General features: G+C 41.4%; 1 protein-coding gene across 3 annotated transcripts in view; it reads right to left on the bottom strand.

Annotated features, from left to right (window-relative positions):
- The window catches only part of LOC129780156 (putative leucine-rich repeat-containing protein DDB_G0290503), a 306359-nt gene that overhangs the window by 254925 nt on the left and 33686 nt on the right, over positions 1-17748 (bottom strand). For all 3 annotated transcript variants that reach the window (XR_008743845.1, XR_008743846.1, XM_055788138.1), the window contains exons 4-5: positions 5855-5968; positions 4343-4498 (exon numbers count right to left, since the gene is read on the bottom strand). Coding sequence is in view for 1 of the 3 variants with exons in the window: in XM_055788138.1 (XP_055644113.1) it covers positions 4343-4498; positions 5855-5968 (270 nt within the window). In the remaining 2 variants the exon portion in view is untranslated. The remainder of the gene's footprint in view (positions 1-4342; positions 4499-5854; positions 5969-17748) is intronic.

Raw genomic sequence — 17748 nt, 5'->3', positions numbered from 1 at the left:
AATCAAAAATGTCACATTGTATACTGAGCTACACTTGTTTTCTCTCAATAAATAATGTTTAATCATTATATGAAGCTTCAATCTACCAATTATATCATAAAATAAAAGAGATGATTTTTGGACATTAAAATTTGATGCGGGGTGATTTGGACCGTCTGTGGGGTCATTTGGTCCAGTGTGTGTTTCATCGAAAAAAACATACTTATGTTTATGTAAAGTATTTTGGGATAATGTTACAATCAGTAACAATGTTTTGGGATCGATACTAGGTGTCTTGGCCAGATTCCAGACCAGAAGAATTGCATTGACACCATCTCGAATTCTGCATGAATCTTTTCGCTGTTGGTCGAGCATTTTCAAACACTTTTGATGCTTGGTCAAAGACAACCCGTTCTCGATGGCCTGATTGCTCTTTCAAGCTCCTCCTTCTTCCAACGTTGTCTGTCCATCCTCTTTTTGTAATTCAGCTGCATTTGGAATCAATTAGACCAAAGAAAAGTCTCAAACCTGTAGGACCAATTCACCCCACAGAAACGTGTCCACATCACCCCACACAACACGCAAAAATTAAAATGCAATTAATTTCATTTATTGTTATCAAACTTACAGTTTCGCTACATCAAATTGTTCCTCTTCTGTAGGCGAACAGAACTTTACTGCACAATACACGAAAAGTTTGTTTAATCAGCGGGAAAAACCTTAAAAGCACGATCGGAAAACTCACATTTTTTGACGATCAAAGTGCTTGCTGTGTTCATGCTACCGTTTCCCTCTACTTGTGAAGTTTTATCAAGGTTTTTTTTCTTTAAGTACATACGGGTCAACAATAGAAGGAAATGACATTATAAAAAATCTAAGTTTAGTTGTATTTTTTGAGATAAAGGGGTGGTCCAAATCACCCCATATGACCAAATCACCCCATGTTACCCTACAACATGGCTTTATGCCAGGACGCTTGGTTAGCACCAATCTTCTCGAGTTCTCGTCGTTTTGTATCAACCGTCTAGAGGAACGCACTCAAGTTGATGCTATCTACACCGACATAAAAGCAGCTTTCGATCGAATTGACCATCGCATCCTACTGAGAAAACTATCCCGTCTTCGGGTGTTCCGCAAGGCAACAATCTTGGACCACTGTTGTTCGCGATCCTCTATAACGATGTGTCGCTTATTTTAGCATCTGACTGTGTGTCGATATATGCAGACGACTTGAAAATCTATCTAGCCATCAAAACTCTAGAGGATTGCCGTCGGTTACAGAGCCTGCTTGACCAGTTCGTGAGTTGGTGTCGCCTGAACAAACTAACCATCAGCATAAATAAATGTGTCATCATGAGTTTTCATCGAAAAAGACAGCCAACTATACGCTTCAGAAACCGAATTGAGAATTCCGATGTGTTTAATGTTATGTTTCCATGTTTTTGTTCGACTATTTTACAAGTTTTCATTCATGAGGACGATGTTGTCAGATGAATGTAATATCTAAACAAATAAACTCGAAAACTATTCAAGCAAATGGAGCCGAATTCGGCATGTGAAGGTTCTAGGGGGCACGAAACGTTTCTATGGTAAATAGACACTAAATAGTCACACAAATTTTTGCATAACTCGCGAGCTAATCAAGCAACTGGAACCAAATTTGGCATATGGAGGTTTTAGAGAGCAATAAATGTTTTTGGTTATGTTGGTGGTTTGACACTCCCTTCTCCTCTCTAAAGAGGGGGAGGGGAGAGTGCTGAACAACTCAAGAACTAATCAAACAAAGTGAATTAAACTTAGCATATAGAGGTTTTAGGAATCGACAAACGTTTCTATGGTGGTTCGACACCCCTCCCTCCTCTAAAATGGAGAGGGGGTCCCATAAAAATAATACACATATTTCAACCAAACATGACTGTTTACTCGGGACACGGGCCCTTGCACCCTGGTCTGGTTCCTCCTGGGTTGCGATATATCCCCGATATTCGCACTTGGAATTTCAATCCGTTTTCGGTACTTTCGGTGGCTCCTTTTGCATTCAATATATTATTTAGGGAATTGATACCACTTTATTCCTTTTGAATTCCTATTTTTTACTACTATTTTATTCCACTACTATTTACAATGGTTTCTACAATTTCTTGATAAATTTTTCCTTGTAATAATTATTGGCTCTATCTAACTTGCACTCCCTTTGAATCCTTTGGCTATAATAATTTCAATACTGTCCTATGAACTTTTATCCTCCCTTTCTCTCTACATTTCCCTTCTTTGTTTGCATGTTTATATTTTCCTCTTGTAGGTGTTGGTAATCAACATTCTAATACAAATTATTTGGACCCATGCCGCAAAATCTATCATGTTGAGGGGTTGTCCGAAGTATTATCACATGATGTATTCAACAATGACAATTGAAAATTTTCGAAAAACTCTGAAGGAAAATGGTTAAATTCAATTCGCATATGTTCTACAATTACATAGTGACAAGCGTTGTTAGTTCATTTGATGTTTGCGCGAAATTGATTTTTGTTCGAAAGTGGAAATGGATTTTAATGTGATAAAACGCACACTTATACCTTCTTCTATCTTCTATCTAAATCTAAACGAATCACCGAATTAGATGATGAGAGCAAAACTCGGGAAAGGAATTGTCCGATTTAGGGCAGTCTTCATTCTATCATATTTTCTGCATCAAACATTTATTCCATGTAACAGAGAAACATGTTATTTGCAAGTGGTTGAAAAATCATGAACGAATTTTGGTAGAAGTACTAGGAATTTTATAGTAAAAGGTAAGAAAACGTGAATGTGACAACGAAAAATAAATTTTGGGCGAGATTAAATTTGCCGGGTCAGCTAGTACATGAAAAAATAATATCCGAAGTATAAAAAGCAAAATGATTTTTATAAATTGCTGTAAGAAAGCTTCTGTGAATTGAGGAGTGTGTTCGGATTTATTGGTTTGCTGATGATGATGTTTTAAATTATAGAGGTTTCAAGCTCAGTTCATTCTCCTCTGGCCTTGGAGAAGGTCAATTTGGAAAACTAAGCTGAATACTCAACCTCGAGGTCATTTAGAAAGCCCGGCTACCGCTGTCGTCTGGTCACTAGCTGAATGACGGATAATTCGTGAATGACTTGTTGGTAACTTTTCCAATCGAACACTCAATTTTTTGTGAATTCAAGCTTTGTTTACGGATTAAGACTGCCATTAAAGTGCAGCACTTTTCATGCCGAATGCGAATAAGATATTTTTCAGCGGTGAGAGCTGTAATCTTCGGTGTGCAACTGAAGGTGAAAATTGTTCCACAATGGTTTCACAATCAACATGTTAGTTGAACGTTAGACAATCTGGTCAAATCGGCGTTTTCTTGCATCCCGAAACGTTTGGGCCCCTCTCACTCAGTGAGGCATTTATTCTCCGGCACTTGTCAGTGCAACAAAATATTTGCACTAAAGATTTCTTTCTTTAATTTCTATAATGTATATTCTTGCCAGCTGTAATATCATAGTTCCACGTTAGCCATGCTGTCGTGTCTTGGATACTATCCTTCTTTTTTTGCGGCCCGCGACCCCATGGCGGAGGCGTGTTTGTAGTTCCTATGACAAAAAGGTTAAGTACCGCTGATCTACACGTCCCTATTCTGATAATTGAAGACGCTACAATCTTCTAAACTTCAAACTTGAAAAGCTATCAAAACTATTCACATAACCATCTAACATTCGCTTGTGTGAACTAAGTTAAGGTCCTAATATTTTGACACCTCCACACTTTAATGTTTATTTTTTAGGTGAAGATTTTAAAAGAATCGAGTCATGATGGCTAATATTGATTATCCAATATCAATCCACCGCGTTATTGTTCGATGTACTTAACATTTACTAGGTGGCATGGCCCTTGACTGTCGAAAAACATCCACATCTTGTATCTTTCCCTATTCCAGCTACGAACAGGTTCAATGTGCCCATAAAACTAATATAAATGCGCGCACATGGCGATCCAATGGCAATGCCAGAGGGAATATTAAACATTCGAATTGAAGCCCGAAGGAGATGACATGATTTGTGGGCCCATCCGTAGCGCCAATCGATGGTTCGTGATTGAACTTACTTATCGTCTATCATTACTGTAACACTCTATTTACTTCTTTGGGAGGCGAATACAACGGCATCTATTTGGCAGGTAGGATCGCACATCGAACACGCCCTAGCGTACCGTTTCTCTGGCAATTGCTCCAGAACAACCAGAACTAGAATGGTTTCGTGCTTTGAATAAGCGCATCGCGATGAAGCTACTCCCCGTGTATACTGGTTTTTCCCATCAACTCTTCAGCCAAATGAACGATTCCCCGATGTCACTTACCTCTTGCGATTGCTGAGCGGAATTTTTAGCAGCCTTTCTCTCCTTCTTGGCAGTTGTATCACCTGCTCCTCCTCCGCCTCCGCCTCCTCCTTGCAGTGCTAAAATCTCCTTCCTTAGAAGACCGTTGTTTCGATCTTTAGATTTCAGCTCCTCCAGCTAGATAGATAAAAGCACACATGAGAAAAAAAAAGTCAATTGCTGTTTTCCGCCGCCGTTCGATCTCGGCGGATCCGCGACAAGTTCAGTGGGTTAATGGGATTTACAGTTTGACGCATTAATTCCAGTGGGCAAGAGAATTTCGATAAAATGGTAATTGGGTGAGTTGAGCACAGGACCACTGGGAGTTCTGTTATGTAAAAGGTTTTGGTACGCCGATTGAATCCAATTAGGTTGGAATGGTTATCGTTGGCGAAATCAAAGTCTGCGTCTGCGGTGTTGTTGCATAATGATCATATTATGGACGGCAGCATATTATTCGCGTAATATTTAATGGAACAATGTTGGGATGGAAGCATAGATACTAATTTTTGAAGAGAGTATTAAAGAGCAGGGAATAAAGATCTAACGAAATACAGATTATTGCAGGCATCATACTTCGCATTCATCAAGCAAACCTCGAACGCAGAAAAAATATTCCCATTCATAAGGAACATTCCATTGCATGCCAGGCGAGACAGTGAACAACTCCGCAGAGGCGTGAGAATCTGCCCGAGGCGACTAAATTCAGCGCACAAAATAAGCGAAGCACCTCAAATACTTCAGGGAGTTAAGCCCAAGGTGCTTATTTGGTATTCTAGCTGGATGCAATCCGAGCTGAATTTCTTCATTCATGTGCTTTCGCACACCCATCAACATCCTTTGCCATCGTCATCATCATTATCATCGAAACGTACTCCCGAAGTAGCACTGTAACAAAACACGCTTATTGAGAAGAGCCAACGATTCATATCCCCCCGGAGGCAGGGAAAATGGGCGTTATGAGGTTTCTTGTGGCGTGCGCTCTACGCTCAAAGAATGAAAAATGAAGCAGCAATCAAACAGACTCGCTCGATTTGGCCTGCGGGCAAAATTCTGGCTGATTGCAGTTCAAAACTCATTCATATTTTGTTTTAAACTCGGGATAATTCATCCTTGGCGGGAGGATTACAACCATTTTCATTCTTCTGGTAGATATTGGCGTTAGAACCGTGGATGCTTGATTCGTGAAATTGCAAAATTACGCATTCCACACGAAAGAAACCACCATGTTCTTGACCGAAGGTCAACATGCGGGATGACTCACTCCACGCCGGAGGCCTGCGGTCCATTCAATCATAAACCACGCTCATTGAAATGAAAATCGGATTTAAATCCGTTCAATTATTTGTCGGATAGCTCAATGTGTGGTCAAATCTTTTTTTCTGGCGATAGGAAACTGACCCAAGGATTCAACGCCAAATCCCATGCAAAAAGAAACCCATAAGAAAAACCACAAACTCGCCGCCGCTTGGCAGCTTGGGAGGTAGAACTTACCAGTCGTTGTATCTCGCTTTTGGCAGACTTGGTGAGTTGAGTCAATCGTAGTTCGTACAGATCCCTTTGCACTCGAATATCAGCAGCTTTCCGCCGTTCAGCCTCCGAGGAAACCTGTAACAACAACAACAACAACAGCAATAAGTAGAAGAAGATGAAAAAATCACAAGATGAACATAACATGAAACGGAATTTATGATGCCGGGAAAGATGATCGAACTGTTGGAGAAAGACTACAATGGACAATGGGTATAATTCTTGGAAGCTAGGAATGGGGCAAAAAATCAGCAGTTTCATGTTATGTAAATAAGATGCTTTTCGCAAAAGCCAGGAAGTGTTTGCTTTACACGCCGTACAATTGCGCAGAACACCATAATAGGTACCACGGGAAGGGAAATTATGAAAAGGTAGTGCATTTGTGCAAGATTTAACGCTCAATCGCGCTCGGCCCCCGTGGTAGCTTGCTATCGGAAGTGATAGGTCATCGTACATACTCTGTCACGGATGGGTTGAAAAAAATTAAAAATGTCTATCGTAAGTAGATCTAGTTTAATTGATTAGATTTTTTTCTTCTATGATTCATCACATAACTACAGGCGTCCGAGGTATCACCTCTTGAAGCTTTCTCACCACAAATTGATTGTCTAGGTCTCTTTTTATAATAAAACTAGCAAACGTTGTTCTGCCATATAAATTATTTCTAGTGAACATTTTAGTTGTAACTAATGTTTTGTAAGTGTGTTTGAATGTTTTAACGATCTATGAAATTAATCGAATGTAATTAATGAAGGATAAAGTCCACGTGGATATCGAGTAAATACGTGAAGATTTGACCGTGTATGGTATTGCACCATGGGAACATGGTCTTCCCGAACCCGAGCATGATAACGGTTCATTCTTTGATGAAGATCAAACGGATATATGGCTCTATGGACGATGACTGTCGACAAAAATATAACGAAAAAACCTTTTTCCAATTCAATGCATTTTATTAACGTAACTGACATGTTTGATCTCTTAAATGTTAAATGTGCATGAATGTTAAAAAGTAATATTTTTTGTCGTAAAATAGAAAAATAAAATAGAGAAGATCAATATTAATTTCAACCCGTTGGTGAAAAAATACGCGCTTGCCGTTTTCAATATGGACGGCGAAACTTATAACTGCTGGGTCCCGTTCATGAATTGGGAAAACAAAGATACACCAGACAACTATATTGAAGCTGGAATATCGGCCAATTTGATTGCTCATTACCTGATTGCTTCCTTTATTCACAGACTTGCAAATTATTACTCTTCACCGAACTACATAGCTGACATTAAAATGAGCATTGAATGTTTGCTCAGCTGAAGCGAATATGGCACTACCCAATGGGGCTTCCCTTTTAACCAAGGACGACATCCAGTTGCTAGTACGTGACTACATGGAAATTCACGACATCGCAGGATTGGTGTTACGGATACTTGTAACGGAACATGGATATATTGACACTACGGCAATCGCAAAACATAAAAAGGAGCCGAGCTAAAATTTGTCCGAAAACGATTAATACCTACTTCGACGACTTTGCTATTGTGGTCGACGGGATTCCCCCAGAAAACATCGTCAATTACGAAGAAACTAATTTCGTGGACGATCCAGACTCCAAAAAGGTCGTCACCCGAAAAGGTCAAAAGCATGCCTATAACATACTGGACCATCCGAAAACCTCCTATTCGGTCATGTTTGCTGCTGCCGCTGACGGTTTCGTCCTCCCACCTTATGTTGTATATGCCTCCGTTCACCTCTATGGTACAAGGACCGAAGAAGGGTCAAAAGGAACCCGATACAACCGTTCCAAGTCCGGTAAGGGAAAATGTTATTTATAAATCTTTAGATCTTTAGCTTTTTTAGTTGGTTCGAAAAGACTATCTTTGAAGAATGTTTTTTTTTTTGATGGCGACATTACGCAAGTTTTAACGTTGAAGAAAACGCTGTACAAAACCCTGTTCCAGAGAAGAATTCAGCACCTGTGAAGAAAGCCAAACGCAAGCGTCCAGAAACAGACCCAGTAGTATCTTATTTTTTATTTTATTTTTTTATTTATTTGCAACGTCTCGAATGTTAATGAACAATTCCACAGACTGAACTTAAATCGATGAAGCCTTAATCCTATTTTTAAAAATAATTTTGGACATATCAAATTCGAACACTGCACGAACACTATTAAACGAACGAAAACAAACATCCAACGGGTTATTGAGGCCATAGGAGGTTCTATGTCGTCTAATAAACAATAACTCACGCTCACGAAGATGACGGGTAGGCGCATAAAACGAAACACTGGACAACAATGGTGGACAGTCAATGTTTCCCGAAATCAAATCGAAAAAAAACCATTGTAGATTCGAACGTCTGGAGGCAAGCGTTTCGAGAGCGATGAGTCTACAGCGGCTTTCATAATAGGGCATGTTCATTGGGTCAGACCACGGTAGTGAGCGTAGGACGTAACGAACGAAGCTGCGTTGAACTCTCTCCATTCGGAGTGTTTGGGTAGCGTGAAATGGAGCCCACACACTTACGGCATATTTCAGGATACTACGAACCAATGAGCAGTATAGTGTAAACATCCTGGACATCCTGCTGGTGCTACGTCGAACAAACCCTAGGGCTACGAACGCTTTAGCGGTGGTTACGTTGATGTGTTCGTTGAAGCGCAGTTTGTTGTCGATGATCACACCGAGGTCGCGGATGGGAACAATACACTCCAGAGGTACGGGCCCGATTTGGTATACGAGATCGTCGAGATTGTCGGCGAGAGAATGCGATCGACTTACATATTTTTACATTCAGTTCCATACCGTTCTCAAGGCACCATTTTTGCAGTTCGTTAATATCCGCCTAAAGTGCACAGCAGTCGAGGTGGGAAGCGACAGATCGGTAAAACTTCAGGACGTCGGCGTAAAGCAGTTTTCGTGCCTTCAATCGAAAGCACAAATCGTTCACGAACAGCACGAAAATGAGTGGCCCCAGCACGCTGCCCTGTGGCACACTAGATGTGATGGGGAATGTACGAGAATGCGACCCGCTGTTTCGTAACGGCGAGGGCGTGAGGAACATTGTCGAACGCTTTGGAAAAATCGAAATAAATGGCGTCTATCTGGTGCTTTTTCTCGATTTTTGTTGAAATGAAACTGGTAAACGCCATGAGGTTTGTTGTGGTTGACCGCTTCTTCACAAATCCGTGTTGAAATTCGGAGATAATTGTTTGAGACGCTGAATAGATGACGTTGTAAACTAATTCCTCGAACACTTCGGCCAAGCAGCACAAAATGGAGATACAACGGTAATTTTCCACGAGATGCTTCGAATCTGATTTGCATATTGGGCAAATTGAAGCTGTCTTCCATAGCTTCGGGAAAACCCTGTGACGGAGAGATTTGTTTAAAATCGTTGAAAGTGGCTTTTTTAGAGACTCCCTTTAGAGGTCCCTTGGAAGCGTCGAGTTTTTTCAGAGTAGTCCAAATTTCAAATTGAGTTATGTTGAAAAGTGGTAGATTCACATCAAAAGCAGGACAGTCCCTAATGCTGACAAACGAAAATACTGGTGAGTTAGTGCTATGCACACTTTCGAAGAAATCTGCGAATAAATTGGCTATACCGATCGGAGAATCAGCAGACTTCTCCTAATGTCATCTCAGCGGGGAATTGTTTACATCGTTTACGATTGCGTACATGCGTCCAAAAGGCAGAGGGATTTTGCTTCGCAGTAATTTCCATGTGAGCAATGTAGCTACGAAACTATGCAATCTGGCAGTCGTTGTACAGAGTTTCAATTGAACGAAGATGATTTCGATTTTCGTCTGTCCTTGCTCGGAAAAAGCGCTTTCTAGATTTTCGTACAACATTGGAGATGCTGCAGCTCGGATGTCCACCAAGGATGCTTGTAAGAGTGCTGTCTGCATCTTTTGCGCGGAACAAACTGATCCAGGATTTCATACACTTTGTCATAAAATAAACATACCGTTTCGTCCGTATCAAGGTCGTGGAAAATCCTGTCCCAGTTTATAGCGGAGATGGCAGTGTTCAGCTCCGTGAAATTGCATCGTCGAAAATCATAGTTGTCAGTATTATCCAGGCTCACAGCAAACTGCATAGAAGAGTTATCAACGTCCATACGAAGAACGAACGGCATGTGGTGGTTGTCGAGTTTCAGGAGAGTTGAGGGTGGTTCAATCAATTCAACTTCACTTGGTTCGTCCACGAATGCTCGAGTATCCGACCATTCGAATTTAAAAGGTTGTTGATTTGGTGTAGACCAGAAGCAACCATAGTTTCGATCAGTACAATCTTTTGTTCGGAAGATGCGTTAGATGGCAGCAATCCTTTGACATCGTCGACTTTTTCTTATATCAGACGAGGAAGATCATAAACCGACTACACCGACTACAACGATCTTGTCAGAGTCCGCAATACGTTCGCGGAGCTGTTGAATTGCTGCGGAGTGTGCAGAATACAACGACGGTTGCGAGTTGGGTCGAAGGTAAATTCCACAAACGTAGACTGTTGATTTCAAAAGTTTTATGCAAACGACGGCTTGCTCGAGATTGCTGCAATCTTCCAGAGCTACAGAGCTACAACTCAAGGAGGCTTTAACTGCAATTAAAAACACCACCGTCACGTTGAAGGTCGCTGGTAGCAGTACTCCGATCGCAACGAAAAATGCTGTATGATGAAGCTAACTCAGCGTTATTGATATCCGGGCGTAGCCACGTTTCCGTGAGTACAACAACATCATAGTCACAGGACGATAGCTTGAGAAATAGATCCTGCGTTTTAGTACGAATGCCTCTAACATTTTGGTAGTAAATCGTCAGGTATTCAGAGTAAGTGTCAGAGTTGCAACAGGTTCGAGGAGGTTGCTCCTAGATCGAGACGCTGCGTGGGTTTCCAAAAATGCCGGTCGTTAAAATCATTGGAGATGAACTCTCTAAATTCGATTCCTTGCGGCCAGGTGGCGGAATCCATTGCTCTGGATTTGTGACTCTTGGGAATACTCACTTTGAAGGACACGAATAATAGTGAGGATGGCAGTTTTCCTCTTGGAATCAAGGATCTCCAAAACGACAGCGAGTTGTGAAGATCAAAAAAGAACCCAGAAATTTGCCGCATACAGGAGACAACGGAGAAGCTCATGCGAACTTCAAAACAGTACCAAACTGTGAAGGTCGAACCCGAAGAAGAAAGAGGAGATATTAATAAATTTCTTGCAAATACTGATGATAAGGATGGAAAGGTGTTGACAAAAAAGTCAAAGAAACCTATCAGTCGTCATGGTCTTCAGACGAAATCTAAAAGTTTTCGTTAATTTTTATACACTGAACTGATTGTTATTTGATTATGATTTTGATTGTTGTTTGATTATTACTGATTTTTTGAATAAAACGTTGATTTTCCCCAAATCTTAATATAGCAAATTTGAATTTGGTTTTCAATTCTTTATACCTAAATGAAATAAAATCAAACCAAGAACTTTGTACCCAAAATTTAGCCTTAAATCTTCCTCTCACATGATTCTTTGTATGAATAATTTGAAACTTACAAAAACGTCGAGAACATCGGTTTTTTATCTGGCTGAGTTGTGAACCTATTTACCTTGTTGGCCCAAGTTCAAATTGATCAGATGGCTTGTGATGGTCGTGAGGAAAGCTGTATCATTCCTCGTTTTAGAAGTTCTCATCAGATTTTAAGTGAAAGATGGAATGTCGCCATGCTGTGCGTCAAGATTTGTGTGCTTTCCCGTCATTTGTGTGCTTTCCCGAACAGAGCTGCCAATAACGAGCAACTTATCGACGAACAACGAAGGGGAAATCGATAGATTTAAAGCCTTCGTAAACAAAGCAAAAGAAGAAGAACGAAGGGGAATATTTGCCTAGAGTATAAACAGTGGATCTCGCTGAGGCAAACGTTCATTTTTCGTGAGGACACCGACTGGACAACGCCGTTGCTGGGTGAGCTGGACGGCGAGAGATCGAGTGACTTTCTCAAGGCAATCGAGGTGGAGGAGTAATATGAGGAAAGAGTAGAGTTTTCCGAGGACCTTTTTGAAGGCTAGAGACGAATAAACTAAAGAAGTTTAAAGTCTCTTTAATTCAACAAGGAAAAGAAAGGCAAACGTTCAGTATCGTTCTGGCATTGCAATCATTGCATTAAACTGACGCCATTGCATTAATGTTTTGAGCTACACAATTGTGTGGGGAATCATCAAGCTAGACTATTGTCGGCTCACCAAAAAAATAATTGTTCTGGAATTCTGCCTGTGATTTGGTTTCGCATGGTGGTAGCAAAACTCTTTCCACCAAGGATAACAAGGATAAGCTAATCTAGACAGGTAATATTAATAGAAAGGGCCTTTATTGAAAAGAGCGCAGAACGGAGATAAGTGCATGTATATTTAGATGCTTCAAGCCATCGATATATGGATATTTGTGTGCGTACGTGAGTGCTTCATAACTCGTACGTAAAAATAGTGCATCTTCGCTAAGCTGAAACCCCATTTGTATCTGCTCCCGTGTTGCAAATTATGCATTGGTGGTGCAAATTATGCAGCCGTAATGATAAAGAAATCTGCGAATAAATTGGCTATACCGATCGGAGAATCAGCAGACTTATCTGCTCAGACGAGGAAGATTATAATCACCGACTACAACGATTTTGTCAGAGTCCGCAATACGTTCGCGGAGCTGTGGTGGTGCAATTCATTCGTTCGAGAACTCGCGAGCTGATCGGACAAGTTTGAGAATCGATCCGATAATGGTGTTTTTTTTTCACGCAGATCTATATTGTGCTTTTTTTCATCAGTGCTTGCGAGTGAAGCGAGCTCAATTAAAAGTGGTGCACGATCGAGACGGTGAGGATCCAGTTCAGATCAACACACATTCATCACACGCTACACAGCAGCGGCAAGTAGAAGTTTATTTTTCTATTGTTCCATATATCATTCCTTCAACCTCCTGTGTACGATTTACACCATTGTCCAACATTGTATTTACCAAATCGGCAAGCGTTGGCATTAGGGGTGTACATTTTTCTTACATTACCGTTGAACTTGTGTTGAAACTTTTTTTCATTTTTGAATTTTATACAATAAAAAATTGAAATAAATATAATTTATATATACCTTGAATACAAATATAATTTATTTACTCATTTATTTTTTTCTATTTTTTTATTATTATTCTATACTGTTCACATCGAACAGGTGACTAATTTATTATTATGGCTGAGGGCGGGAAGGATCCCCCATCCACGTCATTGAATGTTTCTGATGCTGACCCACCTCCTGAAGAGCAGGAGGATGAAGCAGACGTTGAGGAGGAAAATTCTGTGTATGAAGTAGAAAGTTCTGAAGATGAGGAAGTTGATGAAAAACATGATTTTCGTCTAATGGAATACCCGGAGGGATTCAAAGGTCCATTCATTGTATACTTTAGACGAAAATCAAAACCTCTTAATGTCATTCGCATCTGTCTTCGCAAGTGTCTTCATTGCGACGGGGCCCCCCATGATCTTTCTCAATGCCCGGTGTACATACAACGAGGGGAAAAACTCAAGCGTTCCTTAAAGGAACGTTCCAAGCGGACTTATGCAGAAATGCTTAAGAGTTCCGCCTCAACGACTCAGGACAATCCCTACTCCATTCTGCAGAACGACGAGCCTGATGCAGACGCTCCCAATGCAGGAAGTTCCGGTACATCGCAGGGTGCCATTAGGAAAAGAAAAATTACTTCTTTTCCATCACTCCCCAGAAAGAAGACCGAAACTTCCCAAGTTGGAATGAAACCTCGTATCGAACGTGCTGAGAATAGACCGAAGCAAGTACCTCCTGGTTTAAGCGGTTCTTCTACGCACCAGGGGTCCTCAGCACTTCCCGGAGCAGAGCCCAACACGTCTGTTCCTTTTTCGCGGTCGAGGCAACAGCCACAATCTGGCTTGCTTGCGCTTTCTGACCTGGTGGACAATATTTTAAATGCTTTAAATATAAATGACCCTCTTAAAAGCATAGTATTATGTTTGCTTCCGATTGTGAGAACATTTTTGAAAGAAAAATGTGTTTTTTTTAGCAGCGTTCATTTCCCTGATTCAGTGCAAGAGGTCAAGGATTTGACCACTGTAATACAGTGGAATTGCAGAAGCATCATCCCTAAACTAGATCAATTTAAATTTTTAATTCATAGTTCTAACTGTGATGTATTTTCCCTCTGTGAAACATGGCTTTCTTCCGCCGACGAACTGAATTTCCACGATTTCAACATTATTCGCCTCGATCGAAATGACTCGTTTGGTGGCGTACTATTGGGCGTAAAAGCCACTCCTTCTATAGAGTCACTCTCCCATCGATGACAGGCATTGAAGTTGTCGCTTGCCAGACACAAATCAATGGCAAAGACCTCTGCATTGCCTCGATATATATTCCTCCAAGAACCATGGTCGGCCGCCATCAGTTTTTTTATATCATCGCGGCATTGCCGGAGCCGCGGCTAATCTTAGGTGACCTCAACTCCCATGGAACAGCATGGGGGTCACACTATGATGACAGCCGTGCCACGTTGATTTATGATCTGTGCGACAACTTCAACATGACAGTTTTAAATACAGGGGAAGTAACTAGAATAGCCAACCCTCCTGCACGGGCAAGTAGGCTAGACATATCACTTTGCTCTTCTTCATTATCCCTGGATTGCACGTGGAAGGTAATCCAAGATCCCCACGGTAGTGATCACCTGCCAATAATTTTATCGATCGCCAATGAATCAGGTTCTCGTGAGTCAGTCGATATTGCGTATGACCTCACGAAAAATATTGACTGGAGAAAATTTGCGGAAATAATATCTGAAGCACTTGTTTCCATGCATGAACTTCCTCCACTCGAAGAGTATAATTTTATATCGAGTTTGATTTACGAAAGCGCACTTCAAGCTCAAAAGAAACGTGTTCCTGCTACCACTTTACGACGTCGTCCTCCATCACTTTGGTGGGACAAGGAGTGTTCAAAGGTCTACCTTGAAAAATCTTCCGCTTTCAAAAAATTCCGGAAAACTGGACTAGTGGAATGGTTTCGAAAGCACCAAGCTCTAGAAGCCAAACTAAAAGGTCTGATTAAAGCAAAAAAGCGTGGATATTGGCGAAAGTTCGTCAATGGTTTGTCAAGGGAGCCGCTATGAGCACTCTTTGGAATACGGCTAGGAGAATGCGTGGCTGGAACCATACAAATGAAAGTGAGGAATACTCTGACCGTTGGATTTTCAAATTTGCAAGAAAGGTTTGTCCCGATTCCGTTCCTGCACAAAGCGTCGTACGCGACATTCCGCTCCAATGCGACTATGAGAATTTTTCGATGGTGGAATTCTCAATTGCCCTCCTCTCATGTAACAATTCAGCTCCGGGGTCGGACAAGATTAAATTCAACTTGTGGAAGAATCTTCCCGACTTGGCAAAACAGCGTTTGCTGAACTTGTTCAACAAGTTTCTGAAGCTGAATATTGTCCCGCATGACTGGAGACAAGTGAGAGTGATAGCCATACGGAAACCCAACAAGCCGGCTAGCGATCACAACTCGTATAGGCCGATTTCAATGTTATCCTGTATTCGTAAATTGTTAGAGAAAATGATTCTACTTCGTTTGGACAAGTGGGTCGAAACGAACAATTTGCTGTCAAATACGCAGTTTGGCTTCCGCCGAGGTAAAGGGTATCTTCTGAAATCCAAATCGCATTTGCTCGCAAAGAACAAATGGCTTCCGTTTTCTTCGATATCAAAGGGGCATTTGATTCAGTTTCCATGGAAATTCTCTCAGAGAAACTTCATAATCGTGGACTTTCACCAATTCTGAATAATTTCCTGTACAATTTACTGTCAGAAAAGCACATGTTTTTCAATCATGGCAGCTTGAAATCTTCCCGATACAGTTTTATGGGCCTACCACAAGGCTCCTGCCTAAGCCCCCTCTTGTACAGTTTTTACGTCAATGATATAGATGATTGTCTAACTAGAGACTGCACGCTGAGACAACTTGCAGACGATGGAGTTATTTCCATCACGGGTACTAATCCCGTCGTTCTGCAAAAGTCGATGCAAGATACCCTGAACAATCTGTTCACGTAGGCTCTTAAGCTGGGTATCGAATTCTCTACGGAGAAAACCGAAATGGTCGTTTTTTCTAGGAAGCACGAACCCGCCCAATTCCAGCTTCACCTATCCGGCAAAACGATCAAGCACTCGATGTTTTTCAAATACCTTGGAGTATATTTTGACTCTAAATGTACCTGGGGAATACACATTGCGTATTTGAAACAGAAATGCCAGCAAAGAATCAATTTTCTCCAAACAATAACCGGAACATGGTGGGGTGCCCATCCAGGAGACCTCATTCAGTTGTACAAAACAACGATATTATCAGTGTTGGAATATGGCAGTTTTTGCTTCCGATCAGCTGCCAGGATTCATATTCTCAAGCTGGAGAGAATACAATATCGTTGCTTGCGTATAGCAATGGGGTGTTTGCATTCGACACATACAATGAGTCTTGAAGTTTTGGCAGGAGTACCCCCGCTTACTCTTCGGTTCACAGAATTATCCTACAGATTTCTCATCCGTTGCAAGATCATGAATCCATTGGTGATTGATAACTTCGAAAATCTACTCCAACTGATTCCTCAGTCAGGTTTTATGTCTTTATACCATGAGTACCTTACACACAACGTGCACCCTTCACCAGGCATCTCCAACCAAGTTTGCTTCCCATACTTTTGCAATTCCTCTGTCATTTTTGATCTGTCCATGCGACAAAAAATCCATGGAATCCCAGATCATCTACGCTCAGATTCTATTCCGCCGATATTTTCGGCAGAATATGGGGGCAAGGTTAGATCTGATAAAATGTTCTTTACTGACGGTTCATTCATAAACGGGTCCACTGGCTTTGGCATCTTCAATGAAAATTCCAGTGCCTCTTTCAAACTCAAAGATCCTTGTTCCGTGTATGTTGCTGAACTGGGTGCGATATACTACGCACTGGGGATCATTGAAACATTGCCCATCGACCACTATTTTATTTTTTCAGACAGTCTCAGCTCATTAGAGGCAATCCGCTCAATGAAGGTTGATAAACGCTCATCTTATTTCCTAACAAGAATAAGACATCTATTGAGTGTTTTGGTCGAAAAATTATTCAAGATTACCTTAGCATGGGTTCCCTCTCATTGCTCGATTCCGGGGAATGAGAAAGCGGACTCACTAGCTAAGGTGGGCGCTTTAGAAGGCACTCTTTTTGAAAGGCAAATTGCTTATAATGAATTTTTCCACATTCCTCGTCAGTATACGCTCGTAAGTTGGCAGCGCATGTGGAGTGGAGATGAGTTCGGTCGTTGGTTACACACGATTATCCCTAAGGTCTCGACGAGGGCATGGTTCAAGGGATTGAATGTAGGTCGTGATTTCATTCGCGTGATATCTCGGCTTATGTCCAATCACTACAACCTAAACGCGCATCTCTATCGCATTGGGCTCGCAGCAAACAATCTTTGTGATTGTGGCGATGGCTACCACGACATCGAGCATGTTGTCTGGTCGTGTATCCGGTTCCATGCTGCTTGCTCTCAGCTCTCTAGAGCACTAAGAGCACAAGGAAGACAATCGGATATCCCCGTCCGGGATATCTTAGGTAGCCGTGATCCTGATCTTCTGCTTCATCTATACCTGTTCCTCAGAAACGCCGATGTCAACGTTTAATGATGTTTCCTTCGTTGTGTCCCCGTTTCATATCCCTCCTATCCGATCGATAAACTTTTACTTAGTCGCGGCAATACATACACACACTCTTTACAGATGCACGGGCCAAAGGTTGTGCAGTCCA

Source organism: Toxorhynchites rutilus, chromosome 3 (assembly GCF_029784135.1).
Source record: "Toxorhynchites rutilus septentrionalis strain SRP chromosome 3, ASM2978413v1, whole genome shotgun sequence".
Taxonomy (NCBI): domain Eukaryota; kingdom Metazoa; phylum Arthropoda; class Insecta; order Diptera; family Culicidae; genus Toxorhynchites; species Toxorhynchites rutilus.
This window is presented reverse-complemented; position numbering and strand designations above follow the sequence as displayed.